This window comes from Neofelis nebulosa, chromosome 13 (genome assembly GCF_028018385.1).
Source record: "Neofelis nebulosa isolate mNeoNeb1 chromosome 13, mNeoNeb1.pri, whole genome shotgun sequence".
NCBI lineage: Eukaryota > Metazoa > Chordata > Mammalia > Carnivora > Felidae > Neofelis > Neofelis nebulosa.
The window spans coordinates 65,601,989-65,629,780 of NC_080794.1; the positions used below are offsets into that span (position 1 = coordinate 65,601,989).

Below are 27,792 nucleotides of genomic sequence, written 5' to 3' on the forward strand. Positions count from 1 at the left end.
GCTCTGTGCTTGCTCCCTCCACAGTTCAAACTTCCCAAAGAGTACAGCTGGCCTGAAAAGAAGCTGAAAGTCTCCATTCTGCCCGACGTGGTGTTCGATAGTCCACTGCACTAGCCTGGGCTGGGCCCTGCAGGGGCCAAGGGAGAGCCCAGCTGCTCCCCGGTGACTTCCAGTATAACAACTGCGTAAAAGAGATTCCCACAAATAAAAGGACAAGTGTGAGGATGACTGCGCAGCCACCGCACCCCCGCCTCACCTGCAGCTCAGGGGCCTCACCCCCCAGCCAGCCAAGCCCCCTGGGCTGGGAGCCGGCAAATGCAAACCTTCCCCTCCAGCTGCTGCCACAGGCTGTGGTTTGAGATTTGACTCTGGACCTTCGATGTGCCCTTAGGTGGAGACAGGCCTCATCCTCACCTATCCCCTGCCACGCAGTCCAGCACAGCACGAGGGAGTGGAGTGGCCGCGTGTGTGCCCTGCCCAGTTCTGCTCTGGGAAGCCTTTGGTAGGCAAGCTCCTCTGGCCACGGAACAGCTCCTCCGGCCGTGTTTGCTTTTCTTCCTCCTTATTTTATTTTGTAGAAACCGGATGGTATTTTATTGGTCTTCAAAGATGTCCAGAAGCCGTGTATATAATGTTTTTTAAACAGAACTTTATTCCCAGATGAACTTTCTCATTCTCTAGGACAGGGGCCTAGGGCCGTCTCGCCCTCCCTGAGCCACCACCAGAGAAGGTGCCGGTGTCCGCCTGCCAGCCCAGGGCCCGGAGGAGCCAGCTTCACAGAGAGGCTTTTCTTCCCAGCTGGGCCTGGTGGAGCCTGGGGCAGGGGGAGAGCTGACTTCCGCCCCCATGCAGCCTTCAGCCGAGTTTCGCTGGGGCCAGGAGGACGTGCCGCTTGTTCTCAAGTGGACTAGGCCCCTGGCAGAGTTCAAGGACCACCAGGGTCTCAGAGACTTGGTAGCCCCGGCCCCATCTTCCGGGCCTTGTCCACCCAGCCAGGCTCGCCTGAGAGGGTGAGGCCCAGCACTGCGTAGACCATCCCCACCTGCCCCTCAGGGCCTAGGTCTCCAGCTCTTTGACCAGTCCGGTCCCATTTCCTCATCCCCTGGGCCTCCCAGCCTCCAGGCTGCAGGACTCTGGCATATTAAAATGGAAAAAATCAACTTCTCAACATGTCCTTCACTTTGATTTTGCAAACACCGCACTCTGCCGCCCTCCTCCTCCCTGCATCCATTCTTTTCTCGTCTTTCCTTCCCCATTTCCTTCCCTGGGTCTCTTTCCCTGCATCCTGGCCTCTCATTGTCTCTTGCCCCCCTACTGCAGAACTCATGGTCTTCCTCCCAGAAACAGACCAATCTCTGGCCCGTGGGTTTAGGGTTCCTCTTGGGTTATCTCCCACTTCTGACCTGGAATCAACAAGCCCCTTTCGTGCCCTCTTACCTCCGACTCTAGGGACTGCTATTTCAAGATCACCCCTCAGGCCTTTCCAAAGCAAACTCCTTTTGTCTTGTCGGGGACCTAATAGGACCACGCACTGCCCCATCTGCACTGCCATACACACGTGGGCACCACCATAGTGCTACAGGAGGCCCATGGGGGGCAGGACCCCTCTGATGAGAGATTCAGCCAAAGAGCTGCCTCTAGGGGTCATGAGGGCAGTGGCCAGGCCCTCCAGGGAGCAAGATCTGGACCTCCAAGGGACCACTGGGGCCTGGCTGCTTCTCTGCACACACCCTCAGGGCTACTCAGTTAACTCCGTCAGACTCAGAGCTTCAAGGTAGATCAGCCTGGAGTAGGGGGAAAGACAGGCTCCAGGCCTCCACCAATGAAGAGGAAGCTCCTTTGGACCTGATGTTGGCAGTAGCTGTGCCTTCTGCTCCAAGGACTTTTCCAAAAGGACATTTTTTCTGGCCTTCGCGCACCATAGAATCACTGCCTTTGAAGCTCTTGTCATCTGATGTTTCATGGCCAGAGAGGTGCCCTTAGCTTGTCTCCTTTCCTTGCCACCCTGACCTTGCCTCTCCACAAATTCTTTCCTTCTGGGGACCTGCCTCTTCCTGTCTGGTTTGGCTGATGGGGAGGAGGGTATTTTCTGGGCTAAGCTTTGTCATCAGTATGGGAGGCAGGCGGGAAGCAGGTGAGCTCTGAGACAATGAGCGTGAAGCCTGTGGCCCCTTCCTGCCCCGTGATGTCAGGAACCTCCAAGGTCCGGCTGAGGCCAGGTGTCCATCTCCTTTCCCTACAGTGCATTGGCTCTGGTGGAGTAGCAGAGCATACACCATCTCTGACCTGGCCTTCCAGAGGTTTCTCTGGGAGGGGGACTCTCTACTGAGCTTCTGGCTAGGGAGAAGGGACCCTCACTGAGGACCAAGTGAGGCCGACCGTGTAGCATGCCCAGCATAGCACCTGGCATATGGTGGGTACTTATTAAATGCCTCTTTCCCTCCCTGCAGCTCTTTGGGAGCCCTGACATAGTGAGTTGGGGAGGTAAGAAGCCTCCCTCCCCAAATCTGCACCTTTCAGAGGCTTCCTTGTGGCTTGCCCAGTCCCTCCCTCCAGGTCCCTGTGGCTAAAGCTTCTGAGAGGAAGGGGCTCCCCCATGCAGTTGGACTTCCACGTACATATGGTACACTCTGGAACTTCTCAGGTCCAGTGTGGGCTACAAGAGGACCACAGACCCAGCTGTCATTCTGACAGGTAGAGCGGCTCATGCAAGGTCTCAGGTCTGGCCAGGGAGCTGGGTGCCTCTTCCTGCCCTTCTCTTCCTCTTCCAAAGGCAAGCCTTCAGGGCAGGAACCAGGAAGCCTTGGGGAGAGTCTAAAGGGCTAGAGCATTTTAAAAAATAAACACAGGGTCTTGGGACTGGGTTTTGAGATTGAGTTGAGAGCAGGGAAAAAACCCTGAAGGTTGGTGCCCCTATGGGGCAGACCAGTAGAGAACTCCCTTGACTGTATTTTTTTATCTGGTGGTCTTTGCTCTCTGGCTTCCAGGTCCTCTATGCCAGGGGAGGTACATGGGTCCCTGTTATAAGACAGGAGCCCTGTAGGGAGAGCCCTCCTTTTGTATAAGTACCTGAATGCTGCAGTGAGCAGACTTTTGTAAAATTTTATATTAGTTTCTAATGTCAATTGTGACTCGGTTCCTGGGGGCTGCAGCCAGCTTGGGACTTTTGTAAGAATTTTTGGGTGACTCACTTAGATGTCGTTTCCTTCTTGCTCCCTCTTCCTCTGTGTAATCTAAGTGCATTAAACATATTTGCAGAAGTGCCTGGATCTTGTGCTCCTTTCTGGATGCCTGGAGTAGGGGAGCGGAAAGCCTGGGGCCCTGGTAGAGGGGGTGGGTTGGACGCAGCCACTTAGAAGAAGCCAGGATGGGGGAAGGCCCCAGAAGACTGTTGTCGGGAGTGGTGGGGGTGCCAAGGAGCAGGATCACGCAGCTGGTGACTCTTCAGTCATGCAGAAATGACTTTGCAGGGACAGGCTCCTTTTCACTGGTCTTAAATTCCTCTAAGGTCGTGGGGGTAGGTGCAAGGCACAGGTCTGGGGGATGAGTGGGTGGGTCAAGACCCTCTTTATTCCCCTTCTGCCCTCCTCTCACCAAAAAGCCCTTTCCCCTTGGGAAGGTGGGCCTTCCTTACCTCCCATTTTAGAGTCCTCGTGTCCCTTCCAGCAAGGGCCAGGAGACAGCCACTCCCCTAACCATCTAAGTTCAGCCTCCTAACCCACTGCCTGATAGCAGTTTGGAGGGGGCAGCCTCAGAGCCGTCACACCCACTGGGCGACACAGAAGCCAGCCTTCCCTTCCTGTGGCCTGGGTGAGGAGGTGATGGATCCTCCTTCCGTGGATTGCCCGGCTCCTGTTTCTTCGGGGCCTGGCATGGAACAACAGAGCCCAGTGCCCGTGGGGAGAAGACAACAGCCTGGGACCTCAGAGGCAGGAAGGAGAGGATCCACACCCAGACAGGGTACCCAGAACCTGCAGGACTGCTCTGGGCCTTCACGTGTTCTTTCCCTTCCTGCTAGGCCTAGCTGTCTGTCTGGGAGAACAGCAGGGCCTTTTTTCTGGTCCTCAGGATGGAGCCGTAGCACCCAGAGGCTTCTGCTGGAGCTACTGGCAGAAGTCCTGGGGTGATCACGAGAAGGGAGGGGGCAAAGGGTGTCATTTCTTATGAAGGGACTGGACTCCCTGTCCTCTTTGAGAACCAGTCGTATCTGGGGGACTTTCCCCAAGCCGAGGTCAGTACTCCTTCCCTGTGAACTCCTACTGAACCGTGGCTGGCCCCTGGAACAGTGGGGCAGGTCCTGTCTGGGGCCCTCAGTCACTCAGGCAGTCAGAGCAAGGGAGCTGGGAGGGTCTGGAGCCAGGCTGACAAGTGCAGGGCGGCCCAGGCCACACCCCTTCCCCTTTTCTTTTCTCCTTGGAGGTTGGGGGGTGATTATCTAATCTTCCTCATCTGACCAACCTAGAAGGACCCAGGGCCAGAGAGTTCCTGCCCCAGAGAGTACAGAATTGCAAGATTCTGTGTTTAGGTAGTTCCAGGAGACAGCACTAGGCTGTGGTTATTTCTGGAAAGAGGCTCCTGTGCCTATATCAGAGACCCCACCCTAGAAATCTGCCATGTGTTATGTAATGTAGCCTCCAAAAGACCTGTACATTCCTCCAGGTGTCGCTCTGCCCCATCTGGGGGGCAGGGGGTGGGATGGGGTTCAGGGGCCCTGGGTTGTGGGGAACCCACAGGCTCCAGAGCCATGGGGCTAGGGAGCCTGGGAGATTTGCCAAACTAGCCTGACCAGAAGGAGAATGCAAGCTGGAAGTGACTCAGTGCAGCCTGCCAGGCACTGAGGCAGCTACAGGTTGCAGCCCAGAGGAGGTGGGGAGACCAGGGTGGGGGTGAGGGATTGAGGCACAGGGCAGGAAAAGGGAGAGATCAGTCCCAATACAGCAGCGGGGAGGCTGGGGGCCGGGGGAGGGGGGGCAGGGGGGAAGGGGGGAGGGCGGGGCAGGTCAGGATGTGGTTTGGGAGGGGCAACCATCTCCAGGCCCCTTCCTTGGGGGTACCATGGGACAGTCCCTTTCTCTCCTCCTTACTTCCAGAAGTCTTTGGGAGAGAGCTAAGGACAGGATGGGGGAGGGGGCAAGATGCCTGCTGGTGGGAGTCCATGGTCTGTGTTCATTCACTCATTCTTTGAACAAATGCACGCTAGGCCCTCTGCTATACTCTGGGAGACTGGACACAGGCCCAGCCTTAAAGAGTATGTAGTGCAGTGGGGAAAACAGGGAAACAATTGCAAGGAAGAGCCATAAAAGAGAAAGGTAGTAAGCCGCTTTCCGTCCTACACCAGCTCCACCACTTATTGTCAGTATGACTTTAGGTTTTTCATCTGCAAATGGATATTCACTTCACAGAGCTTTTGCAAGGATTATATGAGACAATACACATGAGACCCCTGGCACATAGTAATTGCTCAATTAGCGTTAACCATTTATTAAAGGGCTATGCTAGGGTACAGACATAGGAAAGGTACCCAACCCCATCTGGGGAGATTAAAAAAGGCTTCCAGAAAGAAGTGACATCTAAGTCGAAACCTGAAGGATACTTAAGGATGAAGAGGGGTCTTTACTTTCAAAAGCCCTCCAGGCAGATGGGAAAAATGGACAAAGACCCCCCCCAACTCTTCTTGGGATCGGTAGAGTTCAAATTGCTTTAGGTTTAGGGCATCAAGCTTTCATTTGAGAGCCATTCCCTTGCCTGTTGGATGGAGAACATTTTGAAAGACAGCAAGATTAGAGGTAAGGCCCAGGCAGGCCCGGATTAAGGGAGAAGCAGTGGGGATGGAGAGAATGGAACTCATTCATTGATTCAACAAATATTTACCGAGCACCTACTATGTGATAGGTCCCATTCTAGGCACCAGAGATACATCATTAAAAGAAAATTCCTCCTGGGGTGCCTGGCTGGCTCAGGTGGTGGAACATGGCACTCTTGATCTCAGGGTCGTGAGTTTGAGCTCCACATTGGGTATAGAGATTACTAAATAAATAAATAAATAAATAAATAAAACTTTAAAAAAATTTTTCTCCTTTCACAGATCTTATATTTTAGTGTTGGGAGGTGGATAATATTTGTTCAAAATAGAGTACAGAGGGGTGCCTGGGTGGCTCAGTTGGTTAAGTGTCTGACTTTGGCTCAGGTCATGATCTCGTGGTTCTTGAGTTCAAGCCCGCATCAGGCTCTGTGCTGACAGCTTGGAGCCTGGAGCCTGCTTTGGATTCTGTGACTCCCTCTCTCTCTGCCCCTCCCCTACTCACTCTCTGTCTCTCAAAAAATAAATAAACGTTAAAAAAAGTTTTTGAAAAATAGAATACAGAGTACATGGGTATATGCGCTCTGGACAAAAAATAAAGCAGAGGAGGAGAGACGGTGAGGGTTGGGGTGGAGTGTGTTTTTAAATACAGAGGTCAAGGAAGGCCTCGCTGCATAGGTGACATTTGAGCAAACAATCTCAATGATAGGAAGAAGCGTGCAATAGGGACATCTGGAGGAAGCGTGGTCCAGGCAAAGTAAAGGGCAACTGCAAAGACCCCAGGGGTAGGGGGAGACACACCAGGTTTACTTAAGGAACAGAAGAGGAAGCCAGTGTGGCTAGAGCAGAATGAGAGAGGAATAACGGGAGATTACTTATACAGATGGCAGATTGTGTAGGACCTTGCAGGCAATCATAAAACTTTGACTTTTACTCTGGTTGAAGTGGGAAGCCATTGGGAGATTTTGAGCAGTGGAGTGACACAATCTAACACATTTTTAAAAGATTTCTCTGGCTACTGTGTTGAGAACTGACTCCAGAAGGTAAAGGCAGAAGCAGAGAAACCAGTCAGGGTCTAGGAAACAATCCAGGCTAGAGATTATGGTGAACTAATGGAGATGTGAAGAAGTAGTCGAGATTTGCTGAAGGTTTAGCTATGGAATGTTCACCGAGAAGTGGAAGACGGCAGTGGGAGAGGGGCGAGTGGGGGGAAGTGTGCAGAAATTAGTACAATTTAGGACATGATGACTGAGATATTCATTGTACCTCCAAGTGAAGATGTCAAGTAGGCAACTAGTATACAAGTGGATAATCTGAAAGATATTTAACAAAGGATCTATAACACCTGATGACTGATTGAATGGATGAGGGAGGTGAAAGACTGGGAGATATTAAGGTAGCCTCCCTGATCCTTGGCTTGGTGATTAAGTGGCTGACAGGTCCACTGACTGAGATGGGGGACGCAGTGGAGGAGAACAGGCTGGAATGTGAAGAAGATGATGAGTTTAGTTTCCAATACATTGAATTCAAAGTGCCCGTGGGACATCTGGGTGGACAGCATTGGTTGGCTACCTGATCTGCAATCAGGAGGGTAAATGTGTGGGCTGGAGATACTGACTGGGGAGTCACCAGTAGACAGAAATAAAGCTTTAGGAGCCAAAGGCTCCAGGTAGCCAGTGTCGATTATTAGCAAGAGACTAGGTTGGAGGGCAGGACTCTGCGGACTGTCAACTTTTATGAGATGGAAATTGGAGAAGTCTGTGGTTAGAAAGATAAGAAGAAAATCAGAAGAAGAGTGTGATGTCTTACAAGTTAAGGGGATCGGTCTAGAAAGGTAAGGAATGCAAGGAATCCTTATCCTGGAGGGCATTGGTGAGGAAGACAGAGAAGGACCCTGTAGTTGCTCTAAGATAGACCTTGTTTTTTCTCCTCACCATCTTAGAACATGGAATTAAGAATTAGGACTTGGAAGCCATTTTCTCCTTGTTTGTTCATTCAGACATGCAAGCATTCATTTATTCATCCATTCAGGATAAGATTTCCCATGTGAGCGGATGCCAAGTGCTGAAGACAGAGGCTCTGTCCATAAAGGGACTACATTACCACCCCACCCCCCATCAGGAATAAAGAGATGGAGGTCCTAGAGCAGAGAGGCTCTCTGGTTTTATGGAAGGATCAGTGACCCATGGGTTATACTGAATTGGATTTGAATCTCAGTTCTACCATTTAGAACGTTAATTGCTGATGACTCCAAAATCTATAATCTCAGGACAAACCTTCCCCTTGAGTCTGTCGTCCCAACATTTCCACTAGGATATCTGAGCCAACTCAAATTCAACTTAGAGATAATTATCTTCAATTCTCTTCTTCTTGGTAAATGACACGACCATCCAGCCTCTTGCTGAAGCCCAAATCCTAACAATCACTTAAAAACATTTTGGGGGTCAGTGCCTGGATGGCTCAGTCAGTTAAGTGACCTCAGTCTTGATTTTGGCTCAGGTCATGATCTCATGGTTCCTGAGTTTGAGCCCCACGTGGGGCTCTGCACTGACAGTGTGGAACCTGCTGGAGATTCTCCCTCTTTCTCTGCCCCTCCCCTGCTCACACTCTGTCTCTTTCAAAATAAATAAAAACTTAAAAAAAAAAAAAGACAGAAAGTTCGTAAGGATATACTATATACAGTGAAAAGCACATCTCGATCCCATTCTTATCCCATTTCTGTATGGGGAAGGTGGGCAGCACGGACTCGCCCCCCCCCCCCCATCTAACCCATATGTAGTCCTGTTGGCACTACTTCCAAAATATATCCCAAATCTGATGCTTCTTATAACTAGCTTCAAGTCTAAACTTCTTACCGTGACCTACGAGGCCCTGTGTGTTCTGGCCGTGACTGTCTTCTCTCTCACCACAAAGCCTCCTTTCTGCCCTGGAACATGCCTAATCTATTGCTTTCCCATTTGTTTCTCCTTCTGAGTGAAGCACTCTTTCCTCAGGTTGTCAATGGCCTGACTCCTCCTGAACATTCAGGTCTTGGCTCAGATGTCGCTTTTCCAGAGAGGTCTGTGTGAGCCCCTTAAGCTCTATCACAGAAATTCTTACATATTTAGTATTTTTTGTGTATATATGTATGTATGTATGTATGTATATGTTTTCCAGGGAATCCCCTAAAAAATGCCGGGCACTTAAAGGCTTTTGTTAAATATTTGTTAACTGACCAATGGACCTCCAGCAGACTACTTCTAAGCCTCCGTTCCCTTATTAATAGAAGGGGGATTACAATGCCTATTTTGCTTGGTAGTTTTAAGCGTCAAAAATGTGGGGAAAAGTTAAGGACATCAGGAAACTGCCCGACAGAGAACCTTCGCAGTTCCTTGCTCAGTTCCCTCAGACAGAAGGTGCACACTTATAAACCCTCCTTTTCCTCCCAGGTAAAAACAGCTGTGGGTGAAAAGGCCCAGGAAGAAGAGGTCCCACTACGCAGCGGCACCATCGCCCTTTTAAGAAGCGCGGAACTCTCCTCCCACCCTAGTGTTTAATGTACCGAAGTAAGTGCTAGTCACGTGAGGCTCTGGGGGCTGCCCCGCCTTGAAGAGGCGGAGCCCCAGCTTGGAGACCAATAGCAGGAGCAGCCTCCGGAACAGCCCCAACTCCAGACAGGGAAAAGGGGAGGAGCCGGGAGCCACAGCAGCTGTAACAGCACTTCCGGACAATATGCTCCGCCTTCATCCTCCTCCCCTCTCCGTCGGTCTGGGTCTCCAGTGCCGGGTGGGCAGAACCAGCGGGTGCCGATTAAAGGCGCCGCCGTAGCGATGCCGCTTTCTCCTCGCGTCCCCCTCCCGGTCTCCCCGCCCCCTTCCCGTGTAGCGGGACCGGCCTTGATGTAGGGACACCACCCTCCTCCTGTCTCCGCTGTAGCTCGAGAGTCCGGCTCACTGCAGCCCCCTGCCCGCCCGCATCCCCACCCTGCCGGCCGCACTCTGCTCCGAGCCCATTGTATCCCCTCGCCCCCGGCTGCAGACTCCGAGGCCAGGCCGTGGCGGGAAGATCGGGGACCCCTGTGCGCCCCTCCAGCGGTCCCACGAGCCGGGCCCCTCCCCCGCCCGCCCTCTTTGCAACGGCGAGGTAGCGGCGAGGGCGCCCTTCCCTCGGTGCAGAGGCGGAGGGGGCCAACAGGCGGGCAGCAGGGACTCAACCCCCCCCATCCCCAGCGGCGCCCCCCCCAACGCCCCCTTCCCCGGGGAAGGAGAGCCGGAGCCCTAGAGAGCAGAGGCAGGAAAAGAACTGCCCGGCGCGCAGTTCGTTTTTATTATCGAGATTATTATTAAAAGGGGGCGGGGAGCGCAGGATGCGGGGGAGGGGGCTAGAGACGCAGCTATTTTTATTAAACAGATTATTTCTGAAATAATAATAATACGCGCAAGATGGCTGAAGGTGGCCCTGATGAGACTGTTGGGTTTTTTTTTTTTTCCTTTTTTTTTTTTTTTTTTGATCTGAGGATAAAGCTCTGAGGCGACTGCCGCTGCGGAGACCCTGCCCGAAGTGCCCTCCCCTCAGTTTTGAAGCTTCGGGCGGACAAACGGACCCACAGACCGAGCGACTGGCGTGGGCCCGCCCCGGACGCGTCGCCTGGGCAGCAGCCGGGGGCCGCCGGCGCTCGCCTTTCTGCCGACTTCTTCCAATTCTAATCTTTTTTTATTTTTTGGAAAGGACCGGGGTGGGTGGAGCAGAGGTGGAGAGAAATCGGGACTTGGCATTTTCTCCTCTCTCTCTCCTAATTTGAGGGAGGCCGCCAGCCCTCCCCTTAAAAAAAAAAATCCCACCGAGAGAGAAGAGAGAGAGAGATAGAGAAAGCCCGCTGCAGGACCCTCGAGCGAGCGCGCCCGGACCCCCGGCCACCGCGGCTGCCGCCAGGAGCCCAAGATGGCTGGGCTCTGAGGGAGGCAGCCTGGCCCGGCTGGCTCGGCCCGGCCCCGCCGCCGCAGGCTGGCTCCGACCGCAGCCCCGAGCCTTCCAGGCCGGAGCAGAGGCCGAGAAGAAAAGAAAGTGGGGGGGAGGGGGGCCGGGGTGGCGAAGGGGGAGGGCCGGGGCGGGGGGGAGGGGAGGGCCGGGAGCCGAGCCTCCTGTTCATTAGCAGTTGAGAAAAATTCCTTTCTAGTTTGATCAATCCTTGTTTTCCTCGGCAGAGCCGAGGCGCCCGCCCAGCGCGGAGACCGAGAGCGGGGTCTTTCTGCGGCGGGGGCGCCGGGCCTCCGGGAAGCGCAGAAGTCGCGAAGAGGGGGTCAGGCCGGAGCACCGCCGGGGCTTCTCCCTCCCTTTCTGGTTGGCTTTTTTTTTTTTTTTTTTTTTTCCACTTCTCTCCCTCCCCCTTCCGTTTCTATTTGTGAAGGGAGGAGGAAGGCAGAGGCGGGCTGGTGTCTCTGGCCGAGGACTGGAATTTCATCTGAATGACTGCCCCTGCGCGCACGCAGCGCCCCGGAGTCGGCCCGCCTGCGCCCCGCAGCCCGCACCCGCACCCGGCCGGCCAGCCGGGGGACGCCCGCGCCGCAGCCCGAGAACCGCCAGTTCGCCTCGCCCGCCCGCTCCGGATCTAGCCGCCCTCGGCGCGGCCGCTCCCGCTTCCCCGGCCTCTCGGACCCCGGACGAGGCGAGTGAGGTGCGGCACTGACGACCTGAGAGGGAGCCCCATCGCCGCCGCCGCCGTCGTTGGAGGAAGTGTGCGGCTCCCTGGCTCTGTCCGCCGCGGGGCGCGCCCCAATGTCAGCCGCGAAGCCGGGCGCAGGCCGCGGGCCGCCGCTGGCCTAGCCGCGCGGTCGGGGGGCCGGCCTCTTATATGGAATTTGGACCCCGGCGCTCCCCTCCAGGGCTGGTGCCCGGCCGCGGCCCTGGCGCAGTCCGCCGCCTCCCGCTAGGCGCTCGCGAGGAGGAGGAGACGCAGCCGGCTGTGCGCGCGGCGGGACGACCGAGGCTCCCTCCTCTGGGGGGCAGACGCGCGGAGGGCGCTGGTGACTGAGCGACTGTCGGGGCTTCCTGGGGCCGGAGCTCGGGGCTCGGTGGGCCTGCAGCTGCACCGGACGGCCCCCCAGAGTTGGGCAGTTAGGGAGGCCTGCCCGGGCCCCCTGCCCGCAGCAGCCATGGCGGAGAATTGGAAGAACTGCTTCGAGGAGGAGCTCATCTGCCCCATCTGCCTGCATGTCTTCGTGGAGCCGGTGCAATTGCCGTGCAAACACAACTTCTGTCGGGGCTGCATTGGCGAGGCGTGGGCCAAGGACAGCGGCCTGGTGCGCTGCCCGGAGTGCAACCAGGCCTACAACCAGAAGCCGGGCCTGGAGAAGAACCTGAAGCTCACCAACATCGTGGAGAAGTTCAACGCCCTGCACGTGGAGAAGCCGCCGGCGGCGCTGCACTGCGTGTTTTGCCGCCGCGGCCCCCCGCTGCCCGCGCAGAAGGTCTGCCTGCGCTGCGAGGCGCCCTGCTGCCAGTCCCACGTGCAGACGCACCTGCAGCAGCCCTCCACCGCCCGCGGGCACCTCCTGGTGGAGGCGGACGACGTGCGGGCTTGGAGCTGCCCCCAGCACAACGCCTACCGCCTCTACCACTGCGAGGCCGAGCAGGTGGCCGTGTGCCAGTACTGCTGCTACTACAGCGGTGCGCATCAGGGACACTCGGTGTGCGACGTGGAGATCCGGAGGAATGAGATCCGGGCAAGTACCCTACACACACACACACACACACACACACACACACACACTCCCTACCTCCTCGGGACCACCCTTCCAGACAGGCTAACTCTTGTGACATCAGGCCAGAGGCGCCCTTCCAAACTCTTATACCCTGAAAGTTTGGGGGCAAGGTCCTGGGAAGAAAGGTCTCCCACTACTTGATACATTTCTGCACCTGTGCACATAGAGTCCATCTTTTGAGTCATTTATAGAATTGAGGTGAGGGGTAGAGTTTGGGTGTTGCTTTTCTGTTCTGCGCACGGCTCCCTCCCCCAGCCTTGTTTCTGTGGGCCCTATGGGAAGTCACCAAGGCAGTGACCCAGGTCCTGCTTCTCCAGCTGCTGTTTATGTAATGAGTGTCCTGGTGCCGCTGCTGTGGCTGACATGATCCATGATGCTGGCATACCAATGAGGAAGTAAACAAAAGCAGCCATGTTAGTTTCAAGCCCTATTGGAAACACACTGGGGGCGGGGGGGTGGGGTGGAGGGGAGCTTCCGGAGGGAGAACAGAACTCTGGTATCTATCTGGACAAGGCCTGGACAGCCAGCGGCATCACTGAACAGTCTCAGCCATTCTGATTATTCCCAGTTGCCCACTCTTCATTTGTGAGAATCACTGCTCTCTGTGTGCCTGTGTATATTGCATGCGTCTGCATGAACAAACCTTAAAGTATGTGTCTTCATCACTGTGAACCCTTTTCTCCCAGCCCAGCCCTCTATCACAGCCCTCCCACATTTGGGGAGGGGAAGTGGAAGACGGAAAAAGAATCCTGTGGGTTTAAGGTTGAGCTGCCTTGCAATCTGGTTTCAGGCAGCTGGCTCCCCTGGGCTGCCGGCTGGGTGATTACAGAACCGCATCCCCTCCCATTGTATACACCCGGCAGCAGCGGCCAATGTCAAAACCGCCTTCTCCCTCAGGCCTCTGGGCCTGGCTTTGGAGCTGGACTGAGGCAATACTTCCGTCCCCTTCCGTGGAGGGGGGCTCCTCCTAGGTCCCTCCCTGGTCCCCTGGCTTTCAGCATTGAGTCATACCAGAAGGAAGGGGTTGGCCTGAGCCATCTCAGAAGCCCCAGCTTGGAGCCCGGGTGTGATATCATGGGGGTGAGGTTGGGCTTTGGTTGCACTGGGAGCGTTTAATGGGTGGGGGCCCTGGAGGCTAGTTGAGGCCAGTGGGGAGCTTGGGTATGAGGAAGCTCTTGAGCCTGGACGGTTGTGGATGGGGGCTGTTTCCTGTGGGGGGGAACCAGTCAGAATGAGTCACTGTTTAGCAATTAAAAAACATACACTTACAACTAACAAAAGGCAGGAGAGCCACCGCAAGCTGAGGGCAGGGATAACAAATAAAATTTGCTGTATAATTAGTTTCCAATCGGATGGGCTAACTCTGGGTTTTGTACAGGACAGGACCTATGGTTTCTTAAAGGAAGCATAGGGGATAGAGAGAGGAGCCATTCTCTTCCTTTCCCTGGAGTTGAGAATCAGAGGCCTAGGGAAAGCAGTGAACCCCTAGTGCCCACCTGCAACTCCGGGAGGCAGAGCCCAGACTTTTCTCAGTATGGGGAAGCTGCTGGTATTAATAAAGATGGAAAGACTGGGGGAGGAAGGGAAAAGCGCAAAGGCAGGAGAAAGGAGCGCTGTCCAGTTCTCTGTCCTGGGTTTGGCAGTGGAAAGTGACGGGAAGGGAAAAGACCGAGATGTGGCTGAAAGGAACCAAGGAGGGGGCAGCAGCCAGGATGATGAGTGAATTTGTGCCTGCACCCACGCTTTTGCTCTTAACTGTGTCTGAGTGCTAGGGGTGCTTTTCATTTGGGTGGGGAGAAAACATAATTGTGCCTGATTCGGTAGTAGGAGGGTATCTTTAGATGTGTGTCTATGTTTGCAAGTGCCTCTGAGACTGCTTGCTTTGCCCTTAAATGCACCTGTCTCCCGTCTGTATAATTGGTGGGGGATTGGTGGGGGAAGGGGTTGCCCAGGCATGCAGAGTATACTCTGGGGTTCCCACCACCAGGTCCATGATCCTGGCTCGTGGAAGGAACTGGTTGGGAAGGAAGTGCTGAACTTTGTCAGCCCCTGTGAGCATGCCTGTGTGTGTGTGTGTGTGTGTGTGTGTGTGTGTGTGTGTGTGTTCATTCCTGTTCCTGATGTGGGCAGGCGCACAAGTAGGGGGGTTGCATCAGGGCCAGATGTGCAATTCTGTGCACCCAGCATCTGTGTACCCAGCAACCTGAGTCTTATTCCCCTCCGGGTGCCCCCACCCCAGGCCCTCTGGATTCTCTCTGGTGACTCAGGGCACTGGAGTTGGAAACCCTTCCAACAGGCCAGCACCCCTCAGTCTGAGTTGGACTTACTGAACGTGGAGAAAGGGGCCTCACCCTCAGGAGAGGGGAAGAGCCATAGGGAATCTGAATGGAAGAACCCATCACACTGTCCTTCCTCCAGCCAGGGAGAAGGGCCTTTTCCTGGGCCTCTTTTCCCTTGCCTGAGGGCCTCTGATGCCGTGGATACGGATGAGAGCAACAGAATTCTCCGGGATATAGGAGCAGATACATGGAGACTTGGCACATGCCTTAAAATACGGCTCTGCTTCTTGTGTTTCCTCTTATGTCTTCTGTGGGGTAGGGGTGGGAGGTGCTGCTGAAACGTCCTATCGGTTAGAAATAGGAAACTCTGATCAACCTCTCCTTGGTGGCTCTAGTCACATACTCACAAGCACCCACATGTGCAAAGGCCAGTAGCCTAGAGCAGGAGCCCAGCAGGGAGGCAAGCAGGGCTTCTCTGCAGCCTAGGGCACTAGCAGGGGAGTCAGGCCAACTCTGTTGCCCCACTCTGCCCTTGCAAAGCCATTGTGTGGACCACATTGCCCTGAAGCCTGGAGGCCCATTGGGTTCGCCCCAGAGACCACTCTGTGGGACATGCCCAGACCCCAAATATGTTCTCCCTTGGGGCTATGAGAGGATAATGGCCCAAAATGGGGCTATCCAGGTGGGCCTGAGTCTGGGAGCCCTAGGTGGTCAAAGCCTCTTCCAGCCCTCAGGTTTAGGGGTTCATCTAAGCAACAGGGAACTGGTATAAGCCGGGAGTATCCCTATCTCATGACCTCCTTCAACAAGAAAAGAAGACCTAGTTATATGTATGAGGGACTATGCAGGGTGTGTGTGTGTGTGTGTGTGTGTGTGTGTGTGTGTGTTCAGGTCATAGTAGTGCCCCCGTGTCATTCCTAGGCCCCCAGATCAAGACTGGAAATGTTGCCAGAACCCTTTTCCTTAAATGTCTCATAGGTTTAATGTTGAGAGATGTTCCCTGGGGTGGGGTTGGGGGGCAGGGAGAGGATCCCACCGCTCAGGGCCAACTTGGGGTTTGTAGCTGCCAGAGGCGAGGTGCCGCTTTCACTGCCCCCATTGCCCCTGGCTGGAGGGCTTGCACTGGGACCCTGGCGGGGACCCTAGGTCTCCGCCCCATGTGTCCATCTCTGGGTGGGCTGTGGGGGTGGAGGCTGCCCTGGCCCAGCTGACTCGGGCAGCACAGACCCCACTGCTCCCTCCTCCCCAGACCAGACTTCTCTCAGATGGGGAGGCAGCTGACCTGTGTAAGGTGAAGGGCAATGTAGCTGTCCCTTCCTTGATCATCCTGAGTCTGCAGGGAAGGTGGGTCTGGGCCCCAGGCAGAGAGGAGTCTGAGGCAGAGGCCCAGCCCCCACCGCCACCGCCACCCCAGGATCCTGCTGACACAGCCAGGCGCCTGTCATGCACGCCCTATTGATTACTCGGCCTCCTGCAGCTCTGGATGGCCGTGCGTCCATGTCTGTCTGCAGGTGTGCGCGCACGCGTGTAACCGGAGTGTCTGGTTGTGCATCCCCCATGTGACCGATTTTCTTGTATCTCCTGTGTGTATCTCTGAGAAGGTACAGCGTGAGTGACCGACTTAATTGTGTAGCTGTCCTGCGTGTGGCTGTGGGGTCCAGAAGGCGTGCAAGCGCGCGTCTGTGAGAGACGAGGTTGACTGCACGGCCCGCTTGCTGTATACCTGTGATTGGAAGTTGAGGGTGTATTGCGTGACTGTCAGCACCATGTTGCTAGCATGTGGCTGCCTGCTCGGGCTCTGAGACTTGTGCGACTTTCTCAACTGGTGGGGGTGTTGGGGAGGGGAAGAAAAGATGGAATTCACCTTCGGGCGAGCTTGTTGCCTGTGGCCGGTATCGGAGGCAGAGGTCCAGGTGGCTCCTGCGATGCTGTGTTGGGGGCAGTGTGGGTGGGCCTAGGAAGAAGGTGAGCCCGGCTTGGGCCCCTGCCCTGGACCAAGCAGGCAGGCCTGGCTGGCCTCCTCCCTGCTCTGGGAAAGCCTTCCTTCCCGGCCGGCCTGGTATTCAAACCCAGACAAAGGGGGGCTTTCTCTCTCGCCTCTTTGTTCTGCTGCCCCAGAGCGCTGCTCTCTGCATGGCAAAAGCTAATTCCACTCTGCAGCTGGGAAACCTTCTCTAGGGTCTGCCGGGGCTTGTTTCAGAGAGCCTGCTTCTCTCCTTGCCTTGGCTTCTGCCCTCCAGCCTCTTCCCTCTGCGTCTGTGGTTGCCTCTGCCTGGGGGTCCGCATGGTAGCCCAAGGTAAGGGCCGAGGCCTGGAAACTGCCCTGTGACAAGGGGAGAATGCTGTGGCCCAGGGAGAGAGGAGGCCAGCATGCTCCTGGGACGAGGCCTATAGTGAGAGTGGGGGGCAGGTTTGGAAGCTGGGGAGGGGGTCAGGATGGGGTAGCTCTGAGCAGGGGCTGCAGCCAGAGCTAGAACTGAAATGGCAGCTCTCTGGGCAGGGGTGTGAGCAGAGAGAGGTGCTCAGCAGCCCAGCCCCCTCTTCTTGCCCCCCATGACTCTCCCCACCACCACCACCACAGGGGCTGCTGGATCCAGCACTGGCCCTGTCTGAAAATCTCAGACAGGGGTTGCCTCTGGCCCAACCCCTGGGGCCCTGTTCCCTCCTGACCTTGCTTCTCTTCAAGGTTGACTTGAGGGTTTTAGTATTATTATTTATTAACTTTTATGCAGCCCAGAGTCCCCATGGCCTACCCGTCTGCCCAGTCCAGTCTGGCATCAACAATGCCAGCTGGGCCTGACCAGTCAGACTCCAGAGGGATGTGAGGCTTTCCTGGGGCAGGAATGTAAGGAGCTAGGAGTGCCCCTCTCTCAGAGGGAGCAGCTCCGGGCGGAGTCTAGAACATTGGGCGACAGGTAGGAGGATCAGGATGTCCTGGGGCCTGTTCTTCATACCTGTCATGTATGATGGAATGGGAATGGAGTGCCCCCATGTCTTCTTGATGTTTTTGCCCTCACGGGACCAGGAGGAGACCACAAAAGGCCTTACTTAGGTTCTAAGGGACAAGCGCCTCTGAGTGGAGTTGGGCCTCATATCGCCCCTCCTCCTTCCTGCTGGAGGCCTGGTCCCTCCAGCGCTGCTAGTCTAGACCAGGGTTCCCCACTCCGCTGTGCTCCTGTACTGCACTCTTGAGGTGTGCCACAGTCCAGGTGACTCACTGAGCGCTGGGAGGGGTTTGTAAAGAGCCCCCATATCCTTACCCCCTGCACTGAGAGCCCTTGCTCTGAATCAAGCAGGAAAATCTGGTCCTATCTCTCAGCTTTGGGTTTTTCCCAGATGGGAAATGGGGCCTCAGCTCTCAGCGATTCCTCGGACATTGGGATGGAAAGAGGCTGCTGGTAGCTGGAAGGGGTATAGGCCTTGCTTCCTCTGCCCCCGTCTTCCAGCTTCTCAGCAGCCTGATTCAGTCATTTGGTGGAATTGAGGTGAGGGGTAATGAAGAGGCAACAAGTGAATATTCCTGTCCCTTCCCCCAGTTTCCCGGTGCCTGAGGTAATAGTGATTCCCCCCAACCCTCTGGCTCCCTCAGGTTTTGTCTGTGGCAGGATTAAGATCATCTGGCCCCAAGAGAGGGCCATCCCTGCAAGGGTGAGCTGGCCAGCCTGGGTCCCTGGGCCCTCCTCCCAGCCCTCTGTGATGACTGGCAACTCTTGGCCAGTTTCCTTCCCATTCCTACCCCCTCCCCTACCTACCCTGCAGCAGAGACAGGAGGAGCTCCATGTCCTCTGAGATGGGGGAGGGGGAGTGAAACCCAGCCACTTGCTAGAGAGTGTGGCCCCTGCCTTTGCTAGGCCTAGATTGGGCTCCCACCCCAGAGGGCTCTGGGCAGGCAATGTCCCAGAGTAGAAGTACTGCCAGGAAAGGCTCTGAGAAAGGTCTGGAAGAAGGCCGGGGCTGAGCTCCACCCCTAGAACTGGACAGGAGGTGCCTCCTTTGGCTTTTCCCTGAGGAGTCAGCCGTGAGTTCCTTGAAGGGTTCCAGAGGGGCGGGAGAGGGGCCTCCCACTGCTCCAAAGGATGGGAGTGGAACAGCCCCCATTCCAGTCCTCTGAGGGAAATTGGGCTGGGAAGCTAACCTTGGTGCTGCCTCCTTCCTGTCTCTCATCTGGGACTTAGCCCCAGGTGTGCCCCTAATCTGATACTGATGGGTTTGGTCATGAGAATTAGCTAGGTGGGGAGACCATAGTGCGCAGATGTATGGGATGGAGTCAGGGGTGGGGGGCTTTCCAATATCCTGAGCATTGGGAAGGCAGGAATGGCCCGCTGTCTGAGACACATCTGCAGAGAGGGGCCCTGTCCTCTCAGTGTGGGTACAAGGCATCCAGAAAGCAAAAATTTGAGGGCCAGTTGTTACAAGGGAGGTAAAAAGCCCTACTGTTCCTGAAGGGGTGTCGTGGCCACCTTGCCTTTATGGCAGGCCTCCCTTAAGTGTCTGGGCCTTCAGGAGGCCCAGTCTTCACCTGCAGGGGGCCGGATGCAAGTGTACGTGTAGCTCTGTGCGGCACTGTGCATGAGGTGGTGCCAGGGCCCAAGAGGCGATGCGTGCTTGTGTGTGTTCTGGGCACTTCTACCAGGGGCTGCTACCCTCTTGCTCTAGCTGTGGGCAGTCTCACTGGCAGGGAGGACGCATGACTGCCTCTTTCCTCCCCTGCCACTCAGCTGTGTCTCCTTACAGGCTCTGACTCTCAGGCCGGCAGCGACCCTTGTGCATGTTGGGCTGGTGTGGGGACCTGCTGGAAGGGCAAAGTGCCCGGGACAGGGCAAGGTCTCCTGGGGCTGGTTCTTACAGGTCCTGTCCTAGGTCATTGGTCAAGTTGATGGGGCAGGCAGTACCCCGGGCTTCTCCAGCTTAGAATCCGGCTTCATACTCTCCGTCGCCTCCTGTCCCCGGGTTTTTGTTTCTGGGGCAGCCAGCAACTCGCAGCGAGGTTGCTGAACTCTCTTGCCAGCCTTGGTTTCCCCAAATGTAAAATGGGTCAGAAGAGTGAGGAAGGGATTAGTGGTTGTCTCTGGGGAGCCAGCTGGGTGTGGGTGGGAATGGGGGTTTTAGGTCAAACTTGAGGGTCACTCTGAGGCCCCCGCAGAGGAAGAAAAAGAACGATTCCTTGTTGAGTGGACACTTACTGTGAGCTAGGTTCTGTGTAACCTGCTTTGCAAACCTTATTTTTGTGGGCAAAACCGTGCCTTTATTCAGTCAACATGCTATGCAACTGTCGAGTGCTGGGGTCTCTGTGTCGCCTGGCTGAGAAGGGAGGTAGAAAAAGACCGCAGCAAACCCTAGTTTCAGCAGGCTCAGAGCTTTGCAGGGAAATCAGACCAACTTGGAGAGGCAGGCTACAGAATAATGTCCTGGGGCGCCTGGGTGGCTCAGTTCGTTGAGCATCCGACTCTGGATTTTGGCTCAGGTCATGATCCTAGGGGTGTGGATCAAGCCCCGCGTCAGGCTCTGTACTATGTGTGGAGCCTGTGTAAGATTCTCTCTCCCTCGGCCCCTCTCCCCCGCTCGTACTCTCCCTCTCGCTAAAATAAAATGAATAAATAAGTAAGTGATTTTTAAAAATGAATAGTGCTGGGGCGCCTGGGTGGCGCAGTCGGTTAAGCGTCCGACTTCAGCCAGGTCACGATCTCGCAGTCCGTGAGTTCGAGCCCCGCGTCGGGCTCTGGGCTGACGGCTCGGAGCCTGGAGCCTGTTTCCGATTCTGTGTCTCCCTCTCTCTCTGCCCCTCCCCCGTTCATGCTCTGTCTCTCTCTGTCCCAAAAAAAAAAAAAAAAAAAACGTTGAAAAAAAATGAATAGTGCTGTCCTATAGGTCTTTCTGTGATGATGGTAATGTTTTGTATTTGTGGTGTCCAGAACATTAGCCATTGGTGACATACAGTTATTGAGCACTCAAACTGAGGCTGGTACAACTAAAACTGATGTTTAATTTATTTTAATTTATTTAAATTTAAATAGCCGCCTGTGACTAGCTGCTACCATACTGGACAGTACAGCTGCGAGGGAAGGCACGCTGTGACAGCCCCACTGCATGGCAAGGACAGGGAGTGACCTGTGCAAACTTCGAACAGGGGCCATGGAAAGTTTCCTAGGGAGTGGGCCTTAAGTTGGGCCTTGAAGGACGGACAGAGGGAGGAAGGGGGCACTGGTGGGCTGTAGAAAAATGTCAGCAGAGGGGCGCCTGGGTGGCTCGGTCGGTGAAGCGTCCGACTTCGGCTCAGGTCATGATCTCGCGGTCCGTGGATTCGAGCCCCACGTCGGGCTCTGTGCTGACAGCTCAGAGCCTGGAGCCCGTTTCAGATTCTGTGTCTCCCTGTTTCTCTGACCCTCCCCTGTTCATGCTCTCTCTCTGTCTCAAAAATAAATTAAAATGTTAAAAAAAGAAAAAAGAAAAACGTCAGCAGAGTGCAGGGAGTTCAAGCGTGCACAGAGCATTGGAGACAGGATACCAGCCCACCTGGCTGGGGGGCGGGGGGTGGTGTCAAGTTGTAAGAGAGCCGTCATTGCCAAAATATTGGAAGGAGGGAGTCATTGAGGTTCTTGAGCAGGAAGAGACCGTGTTCGAAGAAGCATGTCTGGTAAGGGAGGATGACAGGATGGATGGAACAGGCAGGATGGACAGGGCCGGGAGGGGAGGATTGTGGAGACAGGAGATCAAGGGCTGAGAATAACAGCTTCATCCAGCACCTTCCAGTAGACTGGCCTCAGGTTCTTAAGCAAGCCACAGAGCCTCCCTTCCACTTGGGTCCAAATGAGAGGCTGAGGCTCTCATTTGGAGGCTCATTTGAGGCTTTAGCAAGGACTTCAGAGGCCTAACCCTCAGCGTCAAGAACAAAGCTGCCCTTGATGCCCTTAAGTGCAAGTAAGGCAAGTGTAGGGTGATATCTCTGGACTAGGCTAGCGGGCCTGGATGACCTCGGAAGGTTGTTTGTCCCTCTGCAACCTAGGGTACTCATCTCTAAGATGGGGCTCCCCAGAGAAGCGGCGTGACTTGTACATGCTGAATCACCTAGGTTTGTATCCTAGCTGTGTGACTTTGGACAGATTGCTTAATCTCTCTGGTTTCCTCTTCTCCGAAATGAAGATAATAGTAGTGCTTAACTCACAGCATTACTGGGATGATTAGATAAGTCTGTATAGGAAAAGCACTCAGAACGGGCTGGCTGGACCCTGCCCTCAGAAAGCTCATGGTTTAGATACGTGTGGGAAGCTATTCCAGGCTTTCAGTTCTTGGGAACAGGCTTCCCAGACAGCTGTCACCAGGCCCCTGGGATTGCATGGGGGGGCCAGAAAGGGTTGGATGGCAGAAATTTAGGTCCTCTGAGTCCAAGAATCTATAGGATGAGTCTGTTCTGGAGCAGGAAGGATGGTGCTCACCCATCCTTGGTAAGGGATAGAGCCGCAGTCCCCTCTGACACCCCTTCCCCACCTGTCCCTGCAGAAGATGCTGATGAAGCAGCAGGACCGTCTGGAGGAGCGAGAGCAGGACATTGAGGACCAGCTGTACAAACTCGAGTCCGACAAGCGCCTAGTGGAGGTAGCTAAGCCCAAGCCCGTGGTATGGGGTGGGCCGGCTTGGGTGCAGGGCCTTGGGCTGGCTCCCTGCTGGGGCTAGGATCTGTTGTGTGGTCGACGCTGTGCCAGAATCCCTTGGTCAGTTATTCAATGAACTGTCGATCGCTGAGCCCCCACTGACGTCAGGGGTAGCCGGCCCAGAGCCCTGTGCTACCAGCAGGGAGATTAGCAGGTTCAGACCTCGCCGTGGGGAGCCGTGGGCAGCCTGGGGATTCGGGGTCCCAGACTCCACCGCCCAGGACGCGAGACAGGCAGAAGCGCAGCCCGAGGTCCCTGGCGCTCACTGCCCGCCCGCTCCCGCCCCCGCGCCCGCAGGAGAAGGTGAGCCAGCTGAAGGAAGAGGTGCGGCTGCAGTATGAAAAGCTACACCAGCTGCTGGACGAGGACCTGCGGCAGACGGTGGAGGTCCTGGACAAGGCCCAGGCCAAGTTCTGCAGCGAGAACGCAGCGCAGGCGCTGCACCTCGGGGAGCGCATGCAGGAGGCCAAGAAGCTGCTGGGCTCCCTGCAGCTGCTCTTCGACAAGACAGAAGACGTCAGCTTCATGAAGGTGGGCTGGGACCGGGACCAGCCGGTGGGATCCGGGTCATTCCTCAGCCGGAGTCTGGCATTCTTTGCTCCCAACCAGTTTCCCCCACCAGTATGCTCCCAGGGCTCTGGAGCCAGCCTGCTTGGACTCAGAACCCTCCTCCTCTGCCCTTTCTAGCTTCGTGAGCTTGGGGGCGAGTCATATATGTTCCCTATGCCTGAATTCCCTCACCTATAAAATGGGGTTGATGATACAGATCTATAATCCTTTATCCACAATTCCAAATTTTAAAGATCTCTGAAAACTAATAGGAAAAATTCTGACAACTCATTTAACAGAAAAAAAAAATTGACCTGAGCTCATGTTGGCAATTAATGGTCTTTATTTATCTTGCTTGACACAAGTATTCAAACATTTTGCTGCAGAAACATTGATGTATTGGATGATGGTGTCCTACTGGGGATAATACGTAACGTATAGAACAGGCACCATATTTTCCCTCCTACAATCCAACAGTTCCCAAATTCCAAAACACATCTGGCCCCATGAATTTCAGATAAAAGACTGAGAGCCTGTAACACCTTGCTACCATAGTTGTGTAGATAAAATGAGGGATGTATAGAAAGCACTTAACCGTGTTTGTCACGTAGTAAGTGCTCAATAAACGTTAGCTAGTCTTAACTTCTAGAAATGGAGGACTGCCCACCCCACCCCACCCCCCATCGGCCCTTACCATACTTTGGGGGAATCAGACAATCAGCCCTGCCTGGGGGGAGGGAGCATGGGGCAGCTCTGCTTTCTCATGTTGCCTCACCCGCTGACTAACCCTTTTCTCTCCCCCTAGAACACCAAGTCTGTGAAAATCCTAATGGACAGGTGAGCAGATGGCCACCAGCCCCCAGGGGAACACATCTGGGGGAGGGCAGGGAGGGCCAGGCCCACGGGGGGAGGTAGGGCAGGCTCACCGGTGATACCTCCTCACAGCAGATGCCCCGTCCACTGCCCCCAGGACCCAGACCTGCACGGGCAGCAGCCTTTCTCCCCCTAAGATCGGCCACCTGAACTCCAAGCTCTTCCTGAATGAGGTGGCCAAGAAGGAGAAGCAGCTGCGCAAGATGCTAGAAGGTGAGGGTGGTATCCTCAATGGAAAGGAGAGAGCCCTTTGGGCAGGGGTAAATGCCAGAGCCTTCTCTCTGAGAGGCAGCATGGCCTAGTCAGACAGTCTTTTCTTCATATCCTGGCTTTGCCCCTTCTAGCTATTGGACCTTGGGAAAAGCCACATGCCTTCCCTAAACTTCAGTTCCTTCAGCCGTAAAATGGGAATAATAATAGTATCTACCTGCTAATGGAGTAGTCAGCATTGACCAAGATGGTGCATGATGTAACGAGCTTGGTCCTATAGACAGAAAGTGGGGAAAGGAGACCTGGGTTGCTTGGGATGGGAGCTTTGGCGACTTTTGCCCCAAACTCTCCACAGGCCCCTTCAGCACACCGGTGCCCTTCCTGCAGAGCGTCCCCCTGTACCCTTGTGGCGTGAGCAGCTCTGGGGCGGAAAAGCGCAAGCACTCAACGGCCTTCCCTGAGGCCAGTTTCCTAGAGACGTCGTCAGGCCCTGTGGGCAGCCAATATGGGGCAGCAGGCACAGCCAGCGGCGAGGGCCAGTCAGGGCAGCCCCTGGGGCCCTGCAGCTCCACGCAGCACTTGGTGGCCCTGCCGGGCGGCGCCCAACCAGTGCACTCAAGTCCTGTGTTCCCCCCATCACAGTATCCCAATGGCTCTGCCACCCAGCAGCCCATGCTCCCCCAGTATGGCGGCCGCAAGATTCTCGTCTGTTCTGTGGACAACTGTTACTGTTCTTCCGTGGCCAACCATGGTGGCCACCAGCCCTACCCCCGCTCCGGCCACTTTCCCTGGACAGTGCCCTCACAGGAGTACTCACACCCGCTCCCGCCCACACCCTCCGTCCCCCAGTCCCTTCCTGGCCTGGCGGTCAGAGACTGGCTCGACGCCTCCCAGCAGCCTGGCCACCAGGATTTCTACAGGGTGTATGGGCAGCCGTCCACCAAACACTACGTGACGAGCTAACGCCACGCAGGCAGTGGGGAGCTGGGGAATCTTCCCCCCTAGCCCCCAGTGGCTCGGGAATTATGCATCCAGAGACCTGCCCTTCTACCTTCCTGTCTTCCCTCCCTTCCTCCTTCATCCCCCCTCCCCCCCCCCCAAGTCTTTTCCTTTTGGATTTTGTTTTGTTTTGGGCTTTGTTTTGATTTTTTTTTTTTTTTTTTTTTTTTTTTTTTTATGAATCTCCTGGACGCGGAGGTGACAGTGAGAGCTGGCCTGGGCTGGGCTGCAGGTAGCCCTGGAGTTGGGAAAGCATCTACTTCAAGGCATTGAGCTCTCTCTCTCTCTGTCTCTCCTTTTTTCTTCTACTCCTTCCCCTTTCCACCCCCTTGGCTGGTAGGAGCCTCAGCTTCCCCTAAAGCCTTGGGGGATCCCACCCTCCTCACCCAGCCCGGGGAGGATGGACCAGTGCCCACTGGCCTGTTGCTCGTCTTGTTTTTCTTTTGGGCAGTTTGATCACTGACTGAGTAAGGAATGACCTGTAGATTGTGGGGCTTTTTTTTTTTTTTTTTTAATTTTTTTAAAACCAAGAATGATTTCTCCTGCTTCCTTCTTCTCAACATCCTCCCAGATGGAGTTCAAAGGCCACTTCTCAAGCAGCTTTTGGCACCTTCAGCCTCAGAGTGGAATCTTAAAGACAGGAACCCCATGTCCAGGAAAGGGGAAAAGGAACTTTGCCAATGATAGTGACCACAGCAAAAGCAAATAATAATAATATTAATAATAATAAAGAGAAATAAAAGAAATAATAAAATAAAAAAACCATAGCACAGCCCTTGTTGAGGTCAGTGGGGGAGGAGGGGCTGCCCCGAGTTGGGTCCTTGCCTGGATTTTGACACAGCAACTTCCTGTAGTGAGCACTTTGTATGAATCGTGGACTTCCTGTTCTCAAGACGCAGGTATTTATTCTGTAATCTATCTAGAGCACACACCGAAATCCAACCTTCTAATAAACATAATGGCGCAGTCCCGCTCCCTGCCTCGCCTCTTACCCCGCCCACTCCCCCAGGCCTGGAGTTTTTAGGTGTTAGTCCAAGAAAGGGCACTGAGGGAAGGAAGCCCCTGCCTTCCTTGCCTTGATTCTGTGCTCGGCCTAGTCTGTTCCAGGCCTGTGAATGTCAATTTGTCAGGCACTACGTCCACTCTCAGCCTTGGGTTCATTTGACAAATATTTGCTGAGTGAGGGCCTCCCAGGCCCAGCCCCCTGCTGCATAGGCCCTGGCATCTCTTTGAGGTTCTGCCAGCATGTTCTTAGCTAGAACAGACAAAGAAAGAAATACCTCTCTGAGTCTTGCAAAATTACCTCCTTCAGTCCACAAATATTTATTGAGCACATGCTAAGTGCCAGGCACTGTGTGGGGCCATGGGCATAAACAGAGCAGACCCTCTTTTGGGGATTTAGTTGAACTAGGCCTTGGCCACCACTGGGGGAGTCACTCAACTCCATGCTTCGTTTGGGTCTAGGCCCCTGCCCCCGCGCATAGAAGAAGAGCAGACAGGAAAATACTTGGCTCTGAGACACGTGGAGGTAGGTGAAGACGTTCTACCCCCATCCCCCTTGGCAGAACTGCTCAAACTCGACCATGTCTTGGGAGCTTGTTAAAAGGGCTGATTCCTGGGGCCTGCTTAGACTCCGTGGGACTCAAGGGCCCAGGAATCTGCGTTTTAGTTCCCCAGTTAAAAGTGCTGCGATGTAGGACTTGCTAGGCTCTTGCTTGTTATAGGGACCCCTGGGTGGAAGGAGGGGCTGGAGCACTCCAAGGCACTCCTCTGTTGGGGCCAGGAAGTGAACTTTAAAAAGGATCTCTGGTTTGTTACCTAACACTCTGCTTGGATCTTCTGTCATAAAGCAGCCTGTGCCCTTCCATACTAGAAGGAGGGGCAACCTTTGCTGGTGCCTAGTTCTCTCCCCTTGTCTGGGTAGTCAGGGCCTGAATGCCTCCTACCCCCAAAAGCCATGAGTGAGTCCTGTGCCAGGGGTCCAAGCCACACCCGGCCCTAGTTACTCCCCTTCTCATACAAGTAACGACCTAGGGTGGAAGGCATGGTCAAGCTATGTTCCCCTGGCCAGCTGGGTTGGCCAACCAAACCAGAGTCTTAGTCCTGTTAAGTAGAAGCCGTCTTCCCGTCCTGTGGGAATAGAAAACGATTCAGTGTGGGGTGGGTGGACCCTTCCTTCATTGCTTCCCCTTCCTCACTTTGGCAGGGAGCCAGAGCCAGGACAGGATGACAACAGCTGGCCTGCCCCCTTCTCTTCCCCTGCACCTGTTTGGGGCTACAGCGAGAGGGCAGATGGTTGGAGCACAGGGCCCCTGCAGCCCAGGGGTGGAAGGATGCCTGGGGGCAGGTGCTGGTGGCCAGATAGACATTTAACTCCACTCACATCTGCTCCTGTCTCACTCTCCCTTTCTATAGTTGTCAGGGACCCTAGGACGTCCTCTGTGCCAAGGGTTAGGAGCCAAGGCAGAAAGCTGCCCAATTTCTTTCCCACTTGGCCTAGTTTCGTTTTAGCTGTTGGGAGGGGTCCTTCCTCTCTCCAGATACTTGGGTCAGACTGGGATATGGAGGGAAACTCTGGTGGGGGTGGGACGGTTTGAGCCCCACCAGGTCCCACCCCCCAACAATTACACACTTAAGCACACAGGCTGCAGGCAAAGCAGCCAGCTGCCAGTAGTCCAGCCTGGGGGTGCCTG

At 55.0% G+C, this 27,792-nt stretch overlaps 2 protein-coding genes across 7 annotated transcripts in view; both read left to right on the forward strand.

The window, feature by feature from the left end:
• Positions 1-10,655, forward strand: part of SUFU (SUFU negative regulator of hedgehog signaling) — a 126,948-nt gene extending 116,293 nt beyond the window's left edge. For 3 of the 6 annotated variants that reach the window (XM_058697612.1, XM_058697616.1, XM_058697613.1), the window contains 2 exons: positions 9,229-9,345; positions 10,296-10,655. In XM_058697612.1, the coding sequence (XP_058553595.1) occupies positions 9,229-9,336 (108 nt within the window). In that variant the 3' untranslated portion in view covers positions 9,337-9,345; positions 10,296-10,655. Of the gene's footprint in view, positions 1-24; positions 3,261-9,228; positions 9,346-10,295 lie in introns of those variants that run through there. The other 3 variants (XM_058697614.1, XM_058697615.1, XM_058697617.1) reach the window with 2 other exon arrangements.
• Positions 10,656-10,894: 239 nt separating this feature from the next.
• On the forward strand, positions 10,895-26,065 carry TRIM8 (tripartite motif containing 8). Its single transcript, XM_058697611.1, has 6 exons — positions 10,895-12,501; positions 22,317-22,412; positions 22,766-22,999; positions 23,823-23,854; positions 23,988-24,103; positions 24,456-26,065. Exons 1-6 carry the CDS (start codon positions 11,932-11,934, stop codon positions 25,061-25,063), a joined length of 1,656 nt encoding a protein of 551 aa, XP_058553594.1. The 5' UTR covers positions 10,895-11,931; the 3' UTR covers positions 25,064-26,065.
• Positions 26,066-27,792: the final 1,727 nt, after the last annotated feature.

What these genes read in the sequence shown, in the direction of transcription:
- TRIM8 (XM_058697611.1), top strand. Translation starts at nt 11,932, where the DNA reads ATGGCGGAGAATTGGAAGAACTGCTTCGAGGAGGAGCTCATCTGCCCC. An exon ending in AAGACGTCAGCTTCATGAAG is followed by an intron (nt 23,000 to 23,822) that starts GTGGGCTGGGAC and finishes CTCTCCCCCTAG; the next exon opens with AACACCAAGTCTGTGAAAAT. An exon ending in GTGAAAATCCTAATGGACAG is followed by an intron (nt 23,855 to 23,987) that starts GTGAGCAGATGG and finishes CACTGCCCCCAG; the next exon opens with GACCCAGACCTGCACGGGCA.